The sequence below is a fragment of the Oreochromis aureus genome, linkage group 14 (genome assembly GCF_013358895.1).
Source record: "Oreochromis aureus strain Israel breed Guangdong linkage group 14, ZZ_aureus, whole genome shotgun sequence".
Classification (NCBI taxonomy): domain Eukaryota; kingdom Metazoa; phylum Chordata; class Actinopteri; order Cichliformes; family Cichlidae; genus Oreochromis; species Oreochromis aureus.
In genome coordinates this window covers 5743202-5763978 of record NC_052955.1, presented here as the reverse complement: position 1 = coordinate 5763978, position 20777 = coordinate 5743202, and the positions used below count along the sequence as shown (strand labels likewise).

Here is a 20777-nt window from a genome sequence, read left to right as displayed (position 1 = left end):
CAGTCATCCATCATCATCAAAGGATCCAAAGAAAAGACTTTTCTTTAAGTTGCTTGAAGACGTTTCACCTCTCATCCGAAAGCTTCTTCAGTTCTAAGGTCAATGGCACCCATTCCCAGAGGGAGGACACAGGAGGGCTCTAAATGTGTGAAGCCAGGGTGTGGACTTCCTGGCCCCACCTGTCAGTGAATTCCCAATGGCCCAGGATGTGAGTGGGCATTAAGCAAAAAACTGGATTATAAATGGCAAAAACACTTTGTTCAAAATGGTCGGTCGCTAGATGGCTCTTTCCTCTTTCAAACCATCTGATGGCATAGATGGCTCTTTCACTCCTCTTTCACATCAGTCGAAGAACTCCCACAGTCCTTTATCCTTAAGTGCAGATGGACTCTGAGTCTTGTCCTGTGGAGGTGGCTCTTCTATGTTGTGCCATGCGCTTGTGAAGTGGCTTTTGGTCTCTCCAATGTAGAGGTCCGGGCATTCCTCGCTGCACTGTGAAACCACGTTGTTCAGTCTGTGTTTTGGACTTCGGGTGAACCAGTTTGTGTCTGAAATTTGTCTGCTTGGAGAAAACTCTCCTGAGTTTCTCTGATTGGCTACATAGGGGATGACAATGTTGTTGCACTGTCTTTCTTATCCTCCCTCGCTGGTGTCTGATCTTCTTTTCTGTGCCTCTTTGCTGACTTTATGACAAAAGGCATGTTTTCAGTGCTTCCTTTACATGTGTGTGTTCCTTCTTTTTCCTTCAGGCTTAGAGGAACATGTTCATGGTGTAAATTACTCAAGTTTGTGTTCCAGAGGGTGATGGGAGTCAAAGAGGAGGTACTGGTCCGTGGTGGGCTTCACTTCAATGTTGAGGTTGCCATTCTCTTCAGTGTGCACAGCGCAGTCCAGGAAAGGCAAACAGTTGTCCTTTGTGTCTTCCTGGTGAACTTGATGTTTTTATCCACGGTTTAATGTGTGCAGTGAAGGATTCCACTTCTTGTGTCTTGATTTTGACCCAGGTGTCATCTACATATCTGTACCAGTGGCTGGGTACTCCTCCTTTGAAAGAGCCAAGAGCCTTTCTTTCCACTTCCTCCATGTAAAGGTTGGCTACAATAGGTGACAGGGGAGCCCATGGCACAGCCATGTTTTTGTCTGTAAAGCCTTCGTTGTATTTGAAGTATGTTGTGGTGAGGCAGAGGTCTAACAGTGTGCAAATCTGATCGGGTGTGAAGTTCACCTCCACAGGACAAGACTCAGCAGTCCATCTGCATCTTAAGGATAAAGGTCACTCTTTCGAGGATGCCAATGTTCACATATTGGACAGAGAGGACAGATGGTTTGAAAGAGGAGTGAAAGAGGCCATCTATGTCCAGTGTGAGCGACCATCTTTGAACAGAGGCGGTGGTTTACGACACCAACTGTCTGCCATTTATAATCCAGTTTTGAGTTCCTCTCCCAGACGCCTTAACGCCCACTCATCCTGGGCCATCTGACCTCAGGAATTCACATGACAAGGTGGGGCCAGGTTTCACAATGAGCTCACCCAAACCCTGGCTGATTATCCCACACCCGCTTTCACACCTTGGCGCATGTGATTAGAGCACCAGGGGTCCTTTGTCCCTCCTTGGGGATACTCCCACTGGGTTTAAATCTGGGACTCTCGGCCATTTGACCTTATAACTGAAGAAGCTTCTCGGATGAGAGGTGAAACGTCTTCAAGCAACTTAAAGAAGTCCAGACGCTTTTCTTTGCAAACTCCTTTGATTTCATAGGGTGTTTTCATCATCAGGATCTTTTTCTTCTGCTAATTGATTAAAGGACACAGGAGGGCTAAATGTGTGGAAGGGTGTGGACTTCCTCTGAGCCCAAAACATGCAAAATAAAAGCAAAAACACTTTGCAAAAACACGCACATCAGTCGAAGAACTCCCACAGTCAGTCCAGGACTCTGGAAAACTTTGGAAAATTGTGAAATTTAACTAGGACATAAATTTTCTAAATATGTTTCATTTACACATCACATCATGACAAAAGGTGTCTGAAGTGTTAATTTAATACCAGTCTGAATCAGTTTCGGTTTCACAGCCGTCTCACTGACAGAGACATTACCCACAATATGTTTCTGTGTCTGCAGGCAGACTGAATGTTGAAACACTGGCACATATAGTTCATATAAACTGCACTTTTGACGAATATTTTCTTGAGCTTATTCGGTTTTAAGTTCGAGCTTTTTGGCTAATGATTAAAAAAGAAAAAGCCTTCGAGACACGCTGGAGTCCGTGTCTCCCTCTAGTTTTACCTGAACACACAAAAAGCCAAAAGACGCTATTATTCTTTATTTATTATTCCGTTTTTAATGAAAAGCACAGAGAATATTTTTCTGGTGAATCTTCAAAACAGTGGTATTATTTTTCAGGGTTTTCTTGAAATTAGGGACGGTTGTGTGACGGGAAAGATGTGATCATTTAAGTCTAATAAACGAATAAAGGCACCTGGATTTGTGCAGGACCCAGGATGCAAAACGGACTCTGAGCTGAACACACCCCCTGTCCCTGCTGTGGGAGGAGGATGCAGTGACAAGGAGGGGTTCAAGTTCAATTAGGACTGCCCCCGAAAAGTTCCCACACAAAGAGGAAAAGAGAGGAACAAAGAGGGTAGCTCCAGAACTAAAACATGGCTTTAGTAGGCAGGTCGTGGCTGCTGCTCATAGGCTTTATATTGTTTTATGTCATCTACCTGCTGTTCGGAGCCCTGATTTTCTCCACCATCGAGCGGCCGATGGAGGACAAGCTGCGACTTGAAGTGGAAGTTCTGAAGCAGGAGTTTCTGAACCAGAGCTGCGTCAGCGCCGCGTCCCTCGAAAACTTTCTGTTCAAAGTGCTGGCGGCCAACAAGTACGGCGTCTTCGTCCTCAAAAACGCCTCCGCTACCTCAAACTGGGACCTGGCATCGTCCATGTTCTTCGCCAACACTCTGGTCACCACTGTCGGTGAGTGCTAACAAAAGTGTGAAGAAAGTTTGGCGAGAAAACACCTGAGGGCGTTTTTGCGCACAGACGAGCCTCGGCAGTGTTACGCATCACCGTAAACTGCAAACAAGCTGAACCAAAGAACGTGTGCAGTCCATCGAGGGAACGTTTGCGGCTTTAGTATGAGGGGGGGGAAACAAAAACAATGCTGGGTTAAATGCAGGTGGCAGTTTTCTGGAGTTATGTTGTCACGTGTTATGGATGTTGCAGACAGGTTGCAGCTGTGACTCAAAACTTGAGCTATTTAAGACCTAAACGCAAACCGATGTATCGAGCTCAGGGGAGAAAAAAAGTTTCCACTATACGTTGTTTTCTTTTAATCTGTAAATCTGTAAAAATCCCAAATCTGCGTATAGATGAGGGAAATCCCCTCATCATGTGATTTATTTCGGGTCTTACTTTGAAAGTATGAAAGCAGGCATTTAAGAAAAGGGGAAATTGATTGTCAAACATCGATGAGTTTACCAAAATACTCCTTCAGTATGTAGCAGCCTGACCTGGATGTTACAGGAAGTGAAGGTTCAGCTGTGTGAGAGCAGAATACATCACAGAGGTTTTTGTGGGACCCGCCAGGTTGTCCACACTGGGCTCTTTGTGGTGTTCTGCTGGCCTTGAACGACTCACTTACCTGCAGGTCCAAATATTTAAAGCACATTGCACCAAATGCTTGTTACCTAAGTGTCTGATGATACAATTAGTTTAGGTTTTGATAGTTTGATAGTTTACTTTGTTTTACAGGCTTTAGGCTGGAGGGAAAATGGTATTCTGTACACGCAAAATTCATATCAGCGGTGTCAGTGTGTTAAAAATGGGCTTGAAGACTTTAAAGTCATAACTGGAGAGCTTATGATAGAAACAGAGGAGTAAATACTGCTGCATGATGGGAAATGTAGGATCAGATCATTTCAAATTAAAACAGAGGGTGTAGGGAGAAGCTGAAATATCTTCAGCACACTTTGTGTCTTCCTCTTAAGTCCTGCAACTTTATGAAAGAAGTTAAGTGACAATGCAAGAATATCATTAGAAATTTCATTACAAATAACCTTAAAATTGATTTTAAAAAAATTGATCTTTGGCATTTGACAAATTGTTCTGTGGTATCATTGCAATCACGGGAGTTAAATATACAATCATGTGAAAAAGCGTATTCAAAGGACTCGTTTCTTTAAAAAAACTAAGTGATTCAGAAACTTTAGCAGCAGTAACTTAAAGGTTTTCTGTATAATTAGCAGTCTCTCACATCTTTGTGAAGCCACCCACTCTGTGGCCTGTGGAGTCTCAGATGTAGTTGTTGGGCATTGCGCAGTCTGACCTGGGTGAGTCAGGGTGAGTTTGCAGGGATGTTAACAATTCCACATGCTTCCTGGGAATCTGGTGGAATTGTTGACACAAATGCTCTGACCAGATTTTGCAGAGACCAGTGAAAACTTACTTTTTCACATGACTGTACATTATCAGTAGGTTTTCATGTCCCAGGCTGGAAAAAAAAATTAAATGAAGACTTCTGCTGAAAAAAGGTTTGAGCAAAGATTGGTTTGATCCTTCTGTGGGCAACTAAACCTGCAACTAACATGGATTAACAAAAACCTGCATTTAAAAAAAACCTTCATTCTACATATTTCATTTTATTTTTCATGCATTTTTACCAAATAGCTCCTCATGTTGTTGAAAATGTCCAGTGAAGGTTTGCTGTGGATACAGCGTGTCATAAAACAACACCCTTGACATTTAATTAGACACACTGGGACTCCTCTGTGGGACCCTCTCAGCGGAGCCACAGAGCCGTCTGTGGTTCAGAGGTACAAATTCACGCTCTGCTTTCAGAGCTTCTCAGCCGGTTTAGTTACTGTCATTAAAAATGCACATTTACCTACATTTTTTAAGTCCCAGTGAAATGGTACAATGTGCACTTAATTTTATGTATTTCCTTTTTAAACAGGATGTTGAGGCAAAATGCAAAAGCAGTGCATGGTGGGCCTGCCAGCAAGGCATGCTTTGAGATGTTAAGTAACAGGAAGGAAAAATGTTTGTCACAACATCTTGTGTCTGTGATTAAAGCTCCAGTTTCAGCCACATAATTAACCTCAGCTGAAAGAAGAAAAAACACTGACTAGAAAAACAAGCTAAGCCAGATGGGAGGTTTGTAAATGAGATGGCATTCAGGTCTTACTTATTGTTTTGATTTTTAATTGCTGTGATGTACAGTGCTGTGCAAAAGTCTCAAGCCTGTCCTTATTTCTTAATTTTGCCAGGAAAATGGGAATGCAATGATTTATTGAAACATGTGCAAACATAAATGTAAATGCAGTGCATAAAGCAAAAGCAGAGTTTGTGCAATTCTAATGAACCTGAGAGTCAACATTTGGTATGACCGCCTTTAATCGCCAGCATAGCCTGAAGTCTCTTGTAATTTCTTTATAGTCTCCAGGATCAGTTCTCCAGGCTTCCTGAAGGACATTAAAAGCTCTTGTTTGGATGTTGACTGCTTCTTTGCTCTATTCTGTCACACTGCTCCACTAACTGCCACTCTGAGTTAAGATACTCGTATATAAAATCTTACTTGAACTTGTACAATGTTGTATATCTGACAATTTGCCTCTTCATACTCCCACACGCCCTTTTAGCTTCTCCATTGCCAAACTGTAATCTGTTCAGTACTCCTGACAGGAAAAATTGGGGATCCAGCTGTTGCAGTTTTTGAATTTTTATATGTGGACTATTTGTTTTTATGCACGTGAAACCCTTTGAATCACACCATGTGATACACAGTAGAATTGAAATGTATTATGTTGAGGTCCAGGCGCTGGTGGAGCCAACCTATGACTGATGGAGAAAAACACAATGGAAAATTAGCTTTGTGTGCTTATTCTGTACTGTCAGTGTGTTTGGAATCGTTGTAATGACTGTTTCCAGATGGTACTGCATGGTGGATAAAAATCTGATGGTACTTTTCTGCGTTTGTAATTCCATCAATTGTGACAAGATCTCCAACGTCTGTGGCTGAAATACACATCTAAGCCATGACAGAGCCTCCACTGTGTTTTACAGATAGGTTTTAAACACTCACTGTTGTGCCTCTGTATATACTGACACTGGTTTGATCCAAAATTTCCAAACTTTGATTAATCACAGTGTAGGAACTGTGATAGATTTTCAGTCCCGATAGCTGCCCCTCCTTGACCCCAGTTCTGTTAAAAAGGAGTTTTTTCCTTCCCACTGTTACCTGATACTTGCTGAAAGGGGCTTGTTTGCTTGTTGGGATTTCTCTCTATTATTGTAGAGACTCTACCTTACAAAATAAAGCACCTCGGGGCAACTGTTGTTGTGATTTAGCACTTTATAAATGAAATGAAATTGAATTGAATACTCAGGGTATTTCTGATGAGACTAGGGGTAGGAATCAGATGAACTCATGACATGTTATTATCACGGTATGGTCAGACAATCCAGTGACTGTGTGGTACATTGCAAAACAGTCATGCACAGTATATCATGATATCTTTGCAACTGAAGAAGAAAGAAATGCCCCAAAAAAGGTGGAATTATCTATCATCGTTGCTGTATCTTTGTGTGAATTATCATTATTATGCAATATTAACATGTCAATATTGCCCTCCTTTGTGCTATACTTTAAAAGTATTGCAGTATATTGCCACTGAAGTACTTTGTCTCACACTAGCTTGTGATGTGGCGGCAAATCTGAATTAAGGGAAGATAGAAAAAAGATGTTAAAGCTCATTTCTGGCTTCATGTTTTTATTCTCGAACTCTATTAGAGTAGCTTTGCATGAGTCACATTTTTATTATTATATATGCCTTATTGCTCATCCTCAGTTCAAGTACATGCACTTTTTTTTTTCATAATGTTAAAGACATACTAGATACAAACATTTACACCTATATTTTAATTCTAGCTTCAAAGTAAAGTTACAGAAAGTGTGTGTATGCATCAATGACTAGAAAATAATGGGTGAAGGTCAAACGATGTGTCTGCTACGGCCTCAGGTTTGAGTCTTTCCAGTGTCTGTGTGTGTATAACCAACCTAAAGAGTAAACTAACTGTTTAAGATAAAACTGTCAGAAATTAGCTGTCAAGTTGGCGACTTGAGCTTGACAGTTTTTGACGAATGTCACAATCAAACATCTGCAGCAGCTGTCTTCGTGCCGCCCTTATTGCACCGCGCTCCGCTGTGCTGGCAAACTGCTGCGAAGGCGGTCACATTCACAGGCTTGCTGTTATAAATGACACTCGCGCATGATCGCTGAAGAAATGCAAATTCATGCATGAAGCAGAACAGAATGGCCCTTTGTGTTCAGTAGAGGCTGGGTGACACTTCCTTAAATGGTGTAACGTGTTTAGCTGCGTTATGATCTCACTGAGTTTTTTTTTAACATGCCGGTACTCAATTCAAGGCAAAAAGAGGAAGCAGCAGATGCGCTTAGATAGTGACATTTATAGTCACTCACTACAACAAGTATGTTGAGTAGAAGGAACAATAGTTGTTTTGTTTTTTTACAATCAGTGGACTTTTTGGGGAGTAATTTAAAAAAAAAAAAAAAACTTTCAACCTGCTTTACCACACACCACGTCTAGATTTAAGCTGACTGACATGCTTCCCTAACAGCAGGGAGAAAACATCCAGCTCATGTTCTTTGTAATGTTTGTCAGTGTCACTGTTGAACTTTTGGACAGAGCAAAGGTGGGAGGGGGACTTACTAAAAATCTGCCGGCAGCTAACAGCTGATGAGCCGGTATAGCTGGGACCGAGTGGATGAACTGTTATACTGTACATATTAGCTCAGTTTTAATTGGATAAATGGCATATTGTCAGATGTTAAACGCCACACAACAGCTTCCATGTGATTTAACTGCCTTCTAGTCAGAGGCTGACTTCATTAATCAAACACTGCGCGCACACACAAGAGCAGAAATGATAGACAAGGACAAAGTGACTGTGTTGTACAAAGCAACAAAAACTACTAAGGTGTGACAGAAAGATGGCCACAGATCTTAAACAACTGCAGCGCCTTCAAGAAACTACCAAAAAAGGAGCGAGGTGCTAATAACTGTGCAATCATTATAAAACATGGAAAACGATCACAAAGAGAAGCGAAATTTTCAATTTCCCAAATCCATTTTACAGCCTGATACTTTTTGGCCTGATTTGTTTACATTCTTGATTCAGTCTTCTCATTTTTGTGTAAATATGCAATACAAACAACACAGCAGTCAGCTCAAAGAACAATAGCTCCATAGTAAGACAAGCCTGTAAGTTCCTTTTGCTGGTTTTAAAAAATATGAGAAACATTATCTCCGACCCTGCTGTGGCTTTAAATAAATGTATTTATCTTATCTCATGTTGTGTACCTTTTCACTGAATAGGCCCCTGGATAGAAACTTTAATTCAACTAATCTCACTGAGGCTCTAAGTGGAGCTTTGGTAGTGTCAGAGGCAAAACAGGGTAAAGGGTGTTAATTATTGTGAATTCAATGTAATCTATTTGTGCCAACTGCTGAAGTGCAACTGCAAAGTTAGATCAAAGCCAAATAAATCAAACCAACGGGCAGTATCAGCACTGGGTGTTACAGTACGGAGCAGTCTGCTTCGGTCAGAGTGATGCGGATTTCATCAGCAGAGGTAAACGTTTCCACGTGTCTGTTAACAAGCCCTCCAGTTTACACTGAAAGTGGGAAATGGTACTTTCTATGGTATTTGCTGCTGTCTAGATGGGTATAGTCCATTGCGTGTGTGTGTAACGTCACAGTAACTTCAGCTACATCTGCCTTGAACCTGTGCTTGCTTTGAAAGAGAGCTCACGCTGAACTCTGTCTGTTAAACGCCCGAAGGCTTCGGTTTAACTGACAGGAGATTGTGTCATCATCTCAGCTGCTCTGCAGTCAAAGTGACATCAAATCTTTAGTTTGAGATGAGAAACGCATCGTGTTTTTGAAGCACGAGTTCATGACTCCTAACAACACAAAGGCTGTGCTCATTCTTAGCGTGCACAGGAACATTGTCTTATCAACATTGTGACCACGTTCACGCCGCAGACAGCAGACCAGTCTGTGGTAATAGAAACATTTGCCCAGTTTTTTGTAGTCATACACTTTACACACAGCTCATGTGATTTCAGCGCTACACCCATCTTAGCATTGCTGTTTTTTGTTTGTTTTGGTTTTTGTTGCCCGTGTCCTTCGGAAATGATGATGATGATTTTGACAAAGACGGCTTTGTACTACTCTAGGTCGGGCTCAAGGGAACACCCAGCAGCACCTTTTTAAACACATCATCCAAATGTGGCCATTGATTTGGAAAACGTTATTAAGGCAGGACTGGATAATAATGTTTGCTTTATTACTCAGGAATGTTTGTGTCATTCTTTTACGGGCTAAAAATGCCATTTAAATAAATGTAGGCATAATTCAGACTTTCTCTCAAACAGCTGTAACTTAAAGGGCTACAGATGTTCTGCACAGGAGGAGGGCTGGATGGTTGTTTTATAGCTCCATTTTAAATTGAAAGCTGTTTTCTGACGTTTGTGTAGTAACCTGATGTTTTGTGATCACATACAGCAGATGGTGTGCTGTTTGCACAAACCAAATATGCAGGAACCTCCCACCCTCCCGCTTTTCCACCCAGGCTGATTATTTGCATATATATTTACACTGTATAAACAGTTTTACAGGATACAGTCCTTTCTGGTCTTATCTTTCTCTGGTCAGTACTCTTTGCATCAGTGTTTTCAGTCTGAGGTCCTTTTAACTGCACTCAGCTGTTGTTTTCCTTCCCATCTTTTCTGTGTTGCTGTAAAGCTTTTATATCACGGCTGAGACCAAGTTAAAGCTCCAGCGGAAGATTCATTTGCAGTAGTTTCACTTCTGCTGGTAGATAATCCCTGTAGGCAGTTGTGACAGATGCTCAGTGAGTTGCTTATGCTGGAGTCTGAGTTTTATTGTCTTCCTACCAGCACTGGTAACCTGACATTGACTAAAGCTGCTGATTTTCTGTGTCTTCAAGTTAAAAAGTCTGGGGCAAATTACGTGCTGCTGTTGCAGCCAGTAACTCTAGCTGACTCTGTAACATCAGTGTGCTCATTAGCACATTAATCTATTTTTATGCTCTACAGCTGTCCAGCACTCATTAATGTTATAATGCTCCATTTTTGTTAGAATAGTTTGGAGCTCTATTGACTTGAGTGCTGATGATCAATGTGGTGGCTGCTAATTGGACTGCATTATACTGTTTATGTTGTTTTTGCACACCTGAGTTACATCAATTTTCAATTCAGTTCAATTTTATTTATACAGCACCAAATCACAACAACGGTCGCCTCAAGGTGCTTTACATTGTAAGGTAGACTCTGCAATAATGCATACAGAGAACACCCAACAATCATATGCCCCCCTATGAGCAAGCACTTTGGTGACAGTGGGAAGGAAAAACTCCCTTTTAACAGGAAGAAACCTCCAGCAGAACCAGGCTCAGGGAGGGGCGGGGCCATCTGCTGCGACCGGTTGGGGTGAGAGAAGGAAAACAGGATAAAGACATGCTGTGGAAGAGAGACAGAGATTAATACAAGTACGATTCGATGCAGAGAGGTCTATTAACACATGTTGAGTGAGAAAGGTGACTGGAAAGGAAAAACTCAATGCATCATGGGAATCCCCCAGAAGTCTACACCTATTGCAGCATAAAAGTAGAGATAGTGTCTGTCTCCCGAATCCAAACTGGAAGCTGGTTCCATAGAAGAGGCGCCTGAAAACTGAAGGCTCTGCCTCCCATTCTACTTTTAAATACTCTGTATCTTGTCCTCTATCATTAAGGACAAGATGCATAAGATCCCTTTTTTGTAATGCAATACAGTTCAACAGCACCAGAAATTGCTTGCAAAATCACAATAAAGCTCAAATATTTTAATGAGTTATGTCTGTGAAGGTCCTCAGTCATCCAGGTCATCGTAGTCTAAGGAGCTTGGAAAGAAAAGCGTCTGGACTTCTTTGAGTTGCTTGAAGACGTTTCACCTCTCATCCGAGAAGCTTCTTCAGTTCTTCTCGGATGAGAGGTGAAACGCCTTCAAGCAACTTAAAGAAGTCCAGACGCTTTTCTTTCCAAGCTCCTTAGACTTTAATGAGTTATATCAATATTTTTAATTAAATTACATTTAGATTTATTGAATGACTCTTGTGACATGTGACTTTGATCTGGCTTTGCAGTTATTGACTTTGACTGAGTGAGAGCTGCTCTCAGTTGATAAAAATGTACTAAATCATGTCTTTTTTTTTTTTCTTTTTTTTTTTTTTTTTTTGTCTCTTTTCCCACTTCCTCTAAAACTTGTCATGTTGCTATTCCTCCAGGTTATGGTCACTCCACTCCTCTGTCTGACACTGGAAAAGCTTTCTCCATCTTCTACGCCTTGTTAGGAGTTCCCTTCACCATGCTGGTGCTCACCGCCTGCGTCCAGAGGCTCCTGTACCCTCTGGTCCTCGCTCCGGTGAGCCTGCTTCAGCGGTCAGGCCTGGAGCCTCGGCCCGCCACTGCCGTCCACTTTGTGTTGCTGCTGTTTCTGGTGGTGCTGTGCTTTTTTTTGGTGCCAGCAGCCATCTTCACCAAGGTGGAGGGGTCCTGGAGCTTTTTGGATGGCATCTACTTCTGTTTCATCTCTCTGTGCACCATTGGACTGGGGGATTTTGTGCCAGGGATGCAGCCAGAGCAGAAGTATAGGACACTGTATCTTGGTGCTGTCATGGGTGAGTCCGTTTGTTTGTAGACCAGAAATGCATTCGTCCAGTGCAGCCACGGGCTGAACCAGGTTACAGCTCAGAGAAACCACATTGTTTAAGTAATTTTTGGCTCTTTTTCTTACAGGCGGGGGACTTGCTTCTAATCAAACCGATGTTACATTACTTTGACAGAACACAGATTTTCTGCTTGATCATGTCAGAGTTGCCTGTGATTAAAACATAAGGCATTAAGGCTTAACAATTCATGTATAGTTTCTGTGTAAGGGGCTCGGGTCAAATTTTCAAATTTGAGTTAGGACGCAGAGTTAGGAAAGTTGGCTTAGAAAAAGAGAAATTAATCGGTAATATCATCAGAACGGCAAAATTCTAACATAAAATAAAAACGGAAGAAACAAAAACTGATGTGAATCCACATAGTATACTGCTGATAACCACATTTAGGAGGAAGCACACTAAGGGTAACCAGCCAGCTTTTAAGTGAGCTAATAGAAAGCATAAAGAAATCTAATTTTCTAATGACACACAGACGAATTCTTTGTGTACAAACTTGGCAATAAACATAATTCTGATTCTGAAAAATCAAACCAAGAGCTGAAAACTGCAGCTCATCTAGTGGCTACAGATGATTCCTAACAGCAGATGATATCAAGATGATTGTCTTGATCAAGACTATATTTCTATCAGCTGTGCACCCCTTATTACTTGGCACTGATTAGTAGACATGCATTATCCTTCATTACACCACTACAGTTTAGCTCTAGTCTGTAACGTATTACTCCACCTTCTCATCCAAATACGGTCACGTCTGGCTGTGAGGAGCGAGGTTTTAAGATGCTGAATTCAAAACTAATATTTGGTGGTGTGGCGACTGCTTCCATCTTGCATTTATGGTCTGCAAGTGAACCTTTTATTTGGTTTGGATTTTGTGCTAACACAGATGAAGTGCAAGCTGTCCAACTATGTTTTAAGTGGATAAGTTCATTTATTTTATCCAAAGTCGCTCGCTGATCCACTTCACTTAAGTGGATCAGCTTATGTGGAAGTCATTGATAACAACATGGACCTAAAGTCACAGTCCCAGGCTTCCACACCTCTCCTTTAAGACTGCTTATCTGTATGTTTGAGAAGAAGGTGTTGTCTCATCATGGCCCAGAGCACAGCAGAGCTCATATCAGTGCATGTTTAAGCTCAGAGTCAGGTCTTACGAACATGCTTTAAATTTGCAAACCACCATTTTTAATCTTAGTCCTAATCTCACAGTAAATTTATCATAAATAAGTAAAAGCAACCTTCTGAGTTGGGGTTCAGTGCTTAGGTGACTATATTCATGTCACTTGTACACACGTGTTTTTTGTGTGTGTGTGTTGTGTGTGTGTGTGTGCGTGATTGAGTGGATAAATGCTAAAGTAGAGCATGGTGCATATCATTTGCATTTTACTAAATCTGTAAACAAGCTCTCCTGCTGTGTCTGACCTTTGAAAGCTTTTTTGGGGGGTATGAGTGGGTGCCTGTTCTGTTTGCCTTGTGCATGAGTATGTGGATGCCTGTGACGCTGCACACAGTCCAGCCAAAATTTTAACTCTGCTTTAAAATTTTACACAATAGCATGCTAAGAATAAATAAAATACACAAAGAGAGGTGGGGAAGAAGGTAAACATGGGTAGAATAATCCATCCAGGACAGTGTGCTTTAAATGTAAGCCTTTATTTACTGGAAATCTCCACGCAGTGCTTGAACTGTGGTGACTAAAGATGAGCAAATACAAGGGAGCAACCAGGTTTTTAACCAGGACACTTCCTGTAACTAAACACTAAACACACTGTATGTGACCTGTGACTTACACTAAAAAGAAAAGGTATCATTTATTTACCACTAATATAATTAAAATAAAATATTAGATTTACTCCAGCATGATAAACAGCCAGTTGTTTCATGGTGTTTGTGCTTTTATTTCTATTATTAGTGTTGATGTTAATGATGGCTAAGAATATAGCTGAAACTCCACTGCACCTGTGGGTGTGGTAGCAATGGTTGATAACCTGGGTACATGACACACACTGAGGTTGCTGTGGTTTGTCTTGTGAGGGTCACACGTAGCTGCTACATGCTCGCAGAGCTGTAAAGGGGAGCAGGTCCACCGCAATATCTGAAACACCTGCAGAGGCACAGAGTGAGAGGAGGGCAGTCTCTCCAAAAACTCTTATCATTGAAGAGAGAAGCGCTGGGGGCAGGAAAGTTTAGATGTAGTATTTTTTTTATAAGAGAACTGGATTCAATGCAATGACAGGAGCTGCATTAGATGCATTGAGATCTGTGAGTGTAGAAAAGATTGCCAATATGTTCTACACTCCGAGACAATTAAAATCTCATGAATCTTGTAAATCTCGTACTTCCAGGCTGGGTTTTTCTGTCCTGCTGCTCTGACAGAATTTGACCTTTGCAGCTTTGTCTTAATTCTCACCTCTGATGTGAGAAGTAGCACCTCTCGCTGCCTTTTTCTTGCTACCAAGTCAGGGTTGACAGGCTGGCGGTTCCTCATAAATTGAATCTCCTCTTTGACTTTATCTGTTAGCTTTCTGTAAATTGAAATTCACTGTTGTGTGTAGCTCGTTTGAAGTTGAGCTGACTTTGAGGAGAATCGCACGAAAACAAAATAAAATGATATCTGACTTTTTTTGACGTTTGTTCTTCGGTAAGTGCAACTGCACTCAGACTGAAGTCGGGCTTAAGTGCTTAGATCAAACATCGGCTGTAATTATAGCCCACATAACCCTGGAAGACCTTTTTGTTTAGTGGTATATAGATGTCCATGCCAAGCATAGGAAACAAAGAACTCTTGTCTTCAGGATGGAGTTGAATTGAAATCTATTATTCTATGCGTGCATTTTTTTTATTTATTTATTTTTTTTCTTGTGACCCAACGAAATAAAAGTTGATTTGGGTAATGCTACAAAAATGACAGATAAATGCTCACAAGTGTTTGAAGGTTACTTATGAGCAGTAAGATTGCCTCGCCTTCTGGAGGGCTTTCATTTCTCTGACTTTGACCAACATCTCCCAATTTTCTCTGAAAATCGCTGGAATTATTGTGATTATTATGAACTCTGGTGCATGCATTCAAATCCTTTCATTCTGCACCAACACTCGCTATATTTTACAGTGCAGGTAAAATAAGGAGGCGACTGTGATGATCAATACACACTTAACATCTCCATGCTAAGGCTCTCTGAGCATTTTAACAGGCTGATGTTAACAGTTAAAGTGGAACGTCTGAACTGTGTGTGTGTGTGTGTGTGTGTGTGTGTGTGTGTGTGTGTGTGTGTGATTAGTAAATGAAGAATGTGCTCTTTATAGAGTGCATTTCCATAACATGTTTATTAGTATATGATATTATGGAGGGGGTATTTGTGAGAGGGCCGCACTAATAAGCTTATAAAGAGATAATAATGAGCAGAATTGAGTTCTGTCACGACAGTCCTCGTTTCTCAGTTGCCCACCGCTGTGTAGGAGGGTATTCCCGTGTGAGTCAACTGTGCATGTGTGCATCACCTTTGAAACCTTACATAGATGCCCGTCTGTTTTTGTTTTTTTGTTTTTTTTTTTTCTGGCAATCAAAAAACTCCGTTATCACATGATGGAGGTTATTTCCATAGTCGTGCTGTTGTGGTTCAACTTCTCTGTGGACTTCCTTTCAGTAATCGAGTCAGAGCTGGAATGACCTTTGTGTCTAAAAGCAGGCTTGCTGTTTTGTATCTCTGTGGGCTCGGTCAGAGTGAATATCTGACAAACACACTGTGATGAATTAGGTCTGCTGTTTACAGGAGTGAGAGAATGCAGCATTTCACAGTTTCTTTAATTTTCCTCAGAGCCCTCCAACAATTTAACTAGGAAGGAAAATTCACCCTGTAGTACTTTAAACTCCTTTGTATGCCTTGATCTCACCGGTTAACGTGTTTCATTTTGATGAGGAGCTCAGGAGCACTGCTGAAAGCTGTGTTTTCCTTCGTGTTGCCCACAGCTAATCCCTTGACTTCAGGTTGGAAGGAGGCCGAGCGGAGTAGCTCACAGGGACCGGCGATGTTGCTCTCTTGTCCCTCAGGCTGCTTTATATAACAGTGTAGGTCGAGTCAGATTAACCCAAACAGCCCCTGGTGGTTCTGGAGAGGATTAGTGACAGACTGCAGCCTGATGCATTGTTCCTCAGCTGAAGTGCTGTGTGGTAAAATTGAAAAGGAACCTATTTTGAAAACTGAAAAACTACTTTAGCTCCTGGTTGTGCATTGGTAGCTGTGTAGGTGATTTGAAGAGCTTTGCAGACCTACGTTTGCATGCTATAGGACCGTGTTCTGTCACTTTACATATGCTATCAGTTTGTATACAACTATATATATTTATGTATAACTCAGAAAATGATGTGGTAAATGAAAGTAGGTAATCTTCTCGAAAATGTGCTTAAGCAGTTTTCTTTTATCAAAGACGTTTCTATCATTTTCAGTCGTCGTGCCGTTTTCTAAGCATTATGAGAATTATGAGTTTTCCATCGCTCCTGCTGGTGGTATTTAAGTCATTCTTTGCAGGATTACGTGAAATTAAGGTTGAATGCAATACATACAATGAAGTTCACTATAAAGTTATGCCATTCAAAGGCTTCAGACATGTTGAAACTTATTTTGTACGGTTGAATACATCAGTTTTTGTTAACTTATTCTGCTTGTGCATGCGTGCGTGCGAAACCTTAGTTTGGCTCTGCCTAAAACCCTCCTACTCGGGTGTCAGGCATGTCCAAGTAGGAGGAGATCCCGGGGCAGACCCAGGACATGCTGGATAAATATGCACTTTGGCTAGTTTAAGAACAACCTTGTTAACCTTGTGCAACACCTTCAACCACTCTGGATAACCATCTGTACAGGTTTCCTGGTGGAAGGCAAACTTTCTCCAAACAGTCATGGTAACTGACTGGAATCGCTCTCAGATTTGTGAAGGTTTGCAAGTAATTGCTGTCTAATTTAAAAACAGATGATTGCCAGTATGTTGGCAATCAGTCTGAGTTAGTTTGCACCGATGAGCACAGCCTTTTGGCGACTTATACCAATCATATCTATAATCACAAACTGATTGTAGCTGCCAGCTTGACCCTATTAACTTGCAAACTGAGCAGACTGATCGCTGCCTAAGTAAGAACAAGTCAAAAAAACACCCCAACTGCTGCAGGGCTCTTCCACTGCACTGCAAATAAATACCTGGAATCCACAACAGCCGTTAGAACAGAAGAAGTCAGGTGAGAGATGTCTTCAGGAACCTAAAAACGAGTCTTGCTTGCTTTTAAATCATGCGCTTAAAACTACCATAACCTGGATGACTGACAACCTACACAGACACAGTGAGAAGTAAATCTTATGGGATGGAAGTTTGGAGTTTAAACTCATCACCAGCTGCTGTTTTTAACCATGATGAGTTTTTTAATCTGTGAGAACAAGATTCAAACTCCTGGTCTAATTCATATAAAGCATGTGACATCTGTAACGTCTAACGTGTATCTTTATTTCTTCTACACCACTTGTGACAGTAACTGTAGATTTCTGAAGCTTGGGAAACTTTAATCCTTCAGTTTTCTTAGAGTTGGCCTGCTTGTGCTGTGAGAGACTTCTGCTCAGGGCCTGAACTCTGTGAACCACTTAATGCACACGTTACACAGTAAAACCACACAGATTTCTTTAAGGCACTCGCAAGAATCAGAGCAGAAGTAGCAAAGGTTGAGGAGATTTTATTTTCACCTTTGCTAACTTGAGGGCACTTTTGTTCTCCTTTTGGTTAAAGGAATGTTTAAAAATTGATTTTTAGTCAAGTGTATTCTGACTTATTTTCTCTTTACCAGCTTTGAGTTTTTAAGTTTCTTGCTTGTCTGTCTAACATAAAGTAACCATGCATCTTTGTAGTATTTAGTTTTTCAATTAATACCAACAAATAATATACTTGAAATTCTGCACATAATGCATCACACAGCTATTTGTGGTTGCATGTACAGGTAGTCTACCAATGCCTAAAAGCTGTAAACAGCTTTAACATTTTCATAACCTGCTGGTTCTCATAAGCTGATAGATTTAGTATCACACCTGCTGCAGTATTGCTTTTTCCAACCTCAGTGTTGCATAATAAGTGGCTCACCAGCACAGTCAAAGAGAGAATACCTACATGTGGTTTCATGTGGTATTTGGAGCCACAGCAGAAGAAACGCTGAAACATTTATCGAAATTAATCACCAGTCAAATTCTGTTAAATATCCTTACATTTTAAAAAATCCATCCCTTCCCTCTTGGCTTCTCTCTCTCTGTCTCTAGTGTACCTGTTCTTGGGTCTGATGATGATGTACCTCCTGCTACGCACCTTCCACAAGATGTCTGACGTGCATGGCCTGACCACCTTGCTGCAGCTGCCACGCTGTGAAGATTCTGACCCGGATGAGGACAGAGAGCCCATCGTGGATCACGCCGAGAGTCCCCAGAGGCAGACAGAAAAGGGTGCCAGCAATCACCTTGAGCCGGGATCACAGGTGTCCTACAACACCATCAACAAGGGCTGAGCTGTGAGGACAGAGAGAAAAGGGAAACAAGCTCCATCTCTCACAAATCCCTACGTCTTGAACCACTGATGGAACATGAGGACTTGGTAGGCTGATTCTGAATTCTTGTCTCAGTTCTCTTTTTTTTTTCCCCCCCTTCTTGTTAATTTTTCTTCCTTTTCAACTCATTTAAAAAATCCATTGGGGGAAATATTAAAGAGGATTGAGATGAGTTTTAGGATTGAGTATTTGAGAGAGAGGGGGCCACCAAAGAGTTTAGGAGTGGGTATCGCACCTCGTGTTGCACACAGGGACAGATTCTCCCAACCAGGGCTAAAAGAAAAACATTTCCCTCATACACAGCGGTGTAACTGTGCTGTTTACAGTCTCAGGATTGCACATGATGGGCTTCGGCCTAAAACTTCTGATGGGGTTTAGTTGTTTTTTTGCTATTTTTGTTTCCTCTTTGGTCTTCTTGCTTGTCTGCCGCAGGTTTGTGTCACTGACAAACAAATGTTGTCTTTAATGTATTTGTGCTGAAGCTGAATATTTTACTTTTTTATGTAGGTGCATTCATTGTTTATCTCCTTCTTCTTCTTCTTCCTGGTCAGAACACCTCCCATCTATCCATCCATCCATGTTCATAGCACTGATCAGACTTGAGCTAGTTTGAACCTTTCCATCTTTATACCACGAATGATCACAACTGCAGTAAATTAAAGTTATTAAAGCTTGAGATCATTACCTCAGATTGAGTATTTGAAGCAGCAGGAGCGTTAAGGGGAATCTTATTTAATGAGACATTGTGAAAGTAGTAGTTTTTATGTGGGTCGGTCATGAAGAGCAAAGAAGCCACAGATGAGCGGTTTACCTCCTGCTTTATGCTGCTGCCCCCTAGCGTCTGTCTGTATGTAATGCAACATATTGATAATTATGTCTTTAAATGTTCAACATAAGAATGGAGGGAGTGAACAAAGGATGAAGAAAAGAAAATGACACCAGATAAATAAAATTGAGCGTTTAATTGTGGTGAATAATTTTAAGAGAGAACCAAATTTCAAATAGAAACCTGTCCACATCTGTGACTTCAAACATCTGGAATGGTGTCGATCAGAGAAACACTTGAAATGCACTTTAATGGTAAAACTGATGTGAATAGTAAAGTTAGGTAAAAGTAGTGAAGTTATCCAATACTGTAAAATAAGTTGTCTTTGTGTGTTTGTGTGTGTGTTGTAGTGTAGTTAAATGTAACTTGTATTCACTTTGAAAAGTTGTAAATTAAAGAAACTTTGTAATATGTTGCCATGTTTGTCTTTTTATTCTTCAATTCACAGCATTTGTATGTCTTCAAAATCTTAAATGTTACATATAAGTTAAGAAAAAAAACTCAAGACATTATTTAAAGGATACCAACTGATTTTTATTTTGCCTTACTGTTACAAGGTTGGATGCTACTAAATGAGGGTGATGTTTAAAAGCTTTACGTGTGTAATGGTGCAAGATAATGTGCTAATAAGCTGTTTTGTGTTGTCTGCTGTTCAACCCTGGGTTTTTTGGGGGTTTTTTTAAGGAGCAGCCAATCAAAAGCCAAATCATCTGACTTAAGGTAGCTGTGTTAAAGCAGGAGTGGGGAACTCCAGGCCTCGAGGGCCGGTGTCCTGCAGGTTTTACATGTGTCCTTGATCCCACACGACTGATTTAAATGGCTAAATTACCTCAACATGTCTTGAAGTTCTCCAGAGGCCTGGTAAGGAAGTAATCATTTGATTCAGGTGTGTTGACCCAGGGTGATATCCAAAATCGAGGCCCCGAGGGACACCTCAAGGCTTGGAGTTCCCCACCCTTGTGTTAAAGCAACTGAGGGTTTGCACCAAAGCCTAGAATAAGGCAAGTTTATTTTTGACCTGAGAGTCATGCAAAGCTATTTTAGTAAAGGTCAAAGTGGAAATTATGATGCTGGAAATGAAAATAACAGGTCTGCTTTAATGCCCAACTAGTTTTATTTCACTGTTTCACTCAGAGTTAAAGTGAGAGCAAAGCCAAACACTGGATTTGTGCCAGTTTCATTTTGGGTACAGTGTGTGTTTTACTGAAGTGTGTGTGAATACATTAAAATCCATTTTAAGTTCAGTTACTGGTATGCTGAACTGGTAGTTGGCCAGCTTACGGAATCTTATTTACATGTACATTCATGGGGCCACTTTGTACCATAAATCTGCTCGTTCATGTAAATATCAGCCAATCAGACGGCAGCAGCTCGATGCATTAAGGCACGGGTGCCAAACTCCAGCCCTCGAGGGCCGGTGTCCTGAAACTTTTAAATGTGTCCCTGCTGCAACACACCTGAATAAAATTAGGTGTTTAGCAAGACTGTATAGATTCTTGACTGCATGCTGAGGTGGCAATTCGGGCATTTGATTCACGTTACAGCAGCTCATGAGTGAATGAACATGGATAAAAG

General features: G+C 41.1%; 1 protein-coding gene across 1 annotated transcript; it reads left to right on the top strand.

The window, feature by feature from the left end:
• The first annotated feature begins 2419 nt into the window (after positions 1–2419).
• On the top strand, positions 2420–19617 carry kcnk6 (potassium channel, subfamily K, member 6). Its single transcript, XM_031739961.2, has 3 exons — positions 2420–2976; positions 11371–11763; positions 18096–19617. The coding sequence occupies exons 1-3, from the start codon at positions 2661–2663 to the stop codon at positions 18335–18337; spliced, it is 951 nt and encodes a 316-aa protein (XP_031595821.1). The 5' UTR covers positions 2420–2660; the 3' UTR covers positions 18338–19617.
• Positions 19618–20777: the final 1160 nt, after the last annotated feature.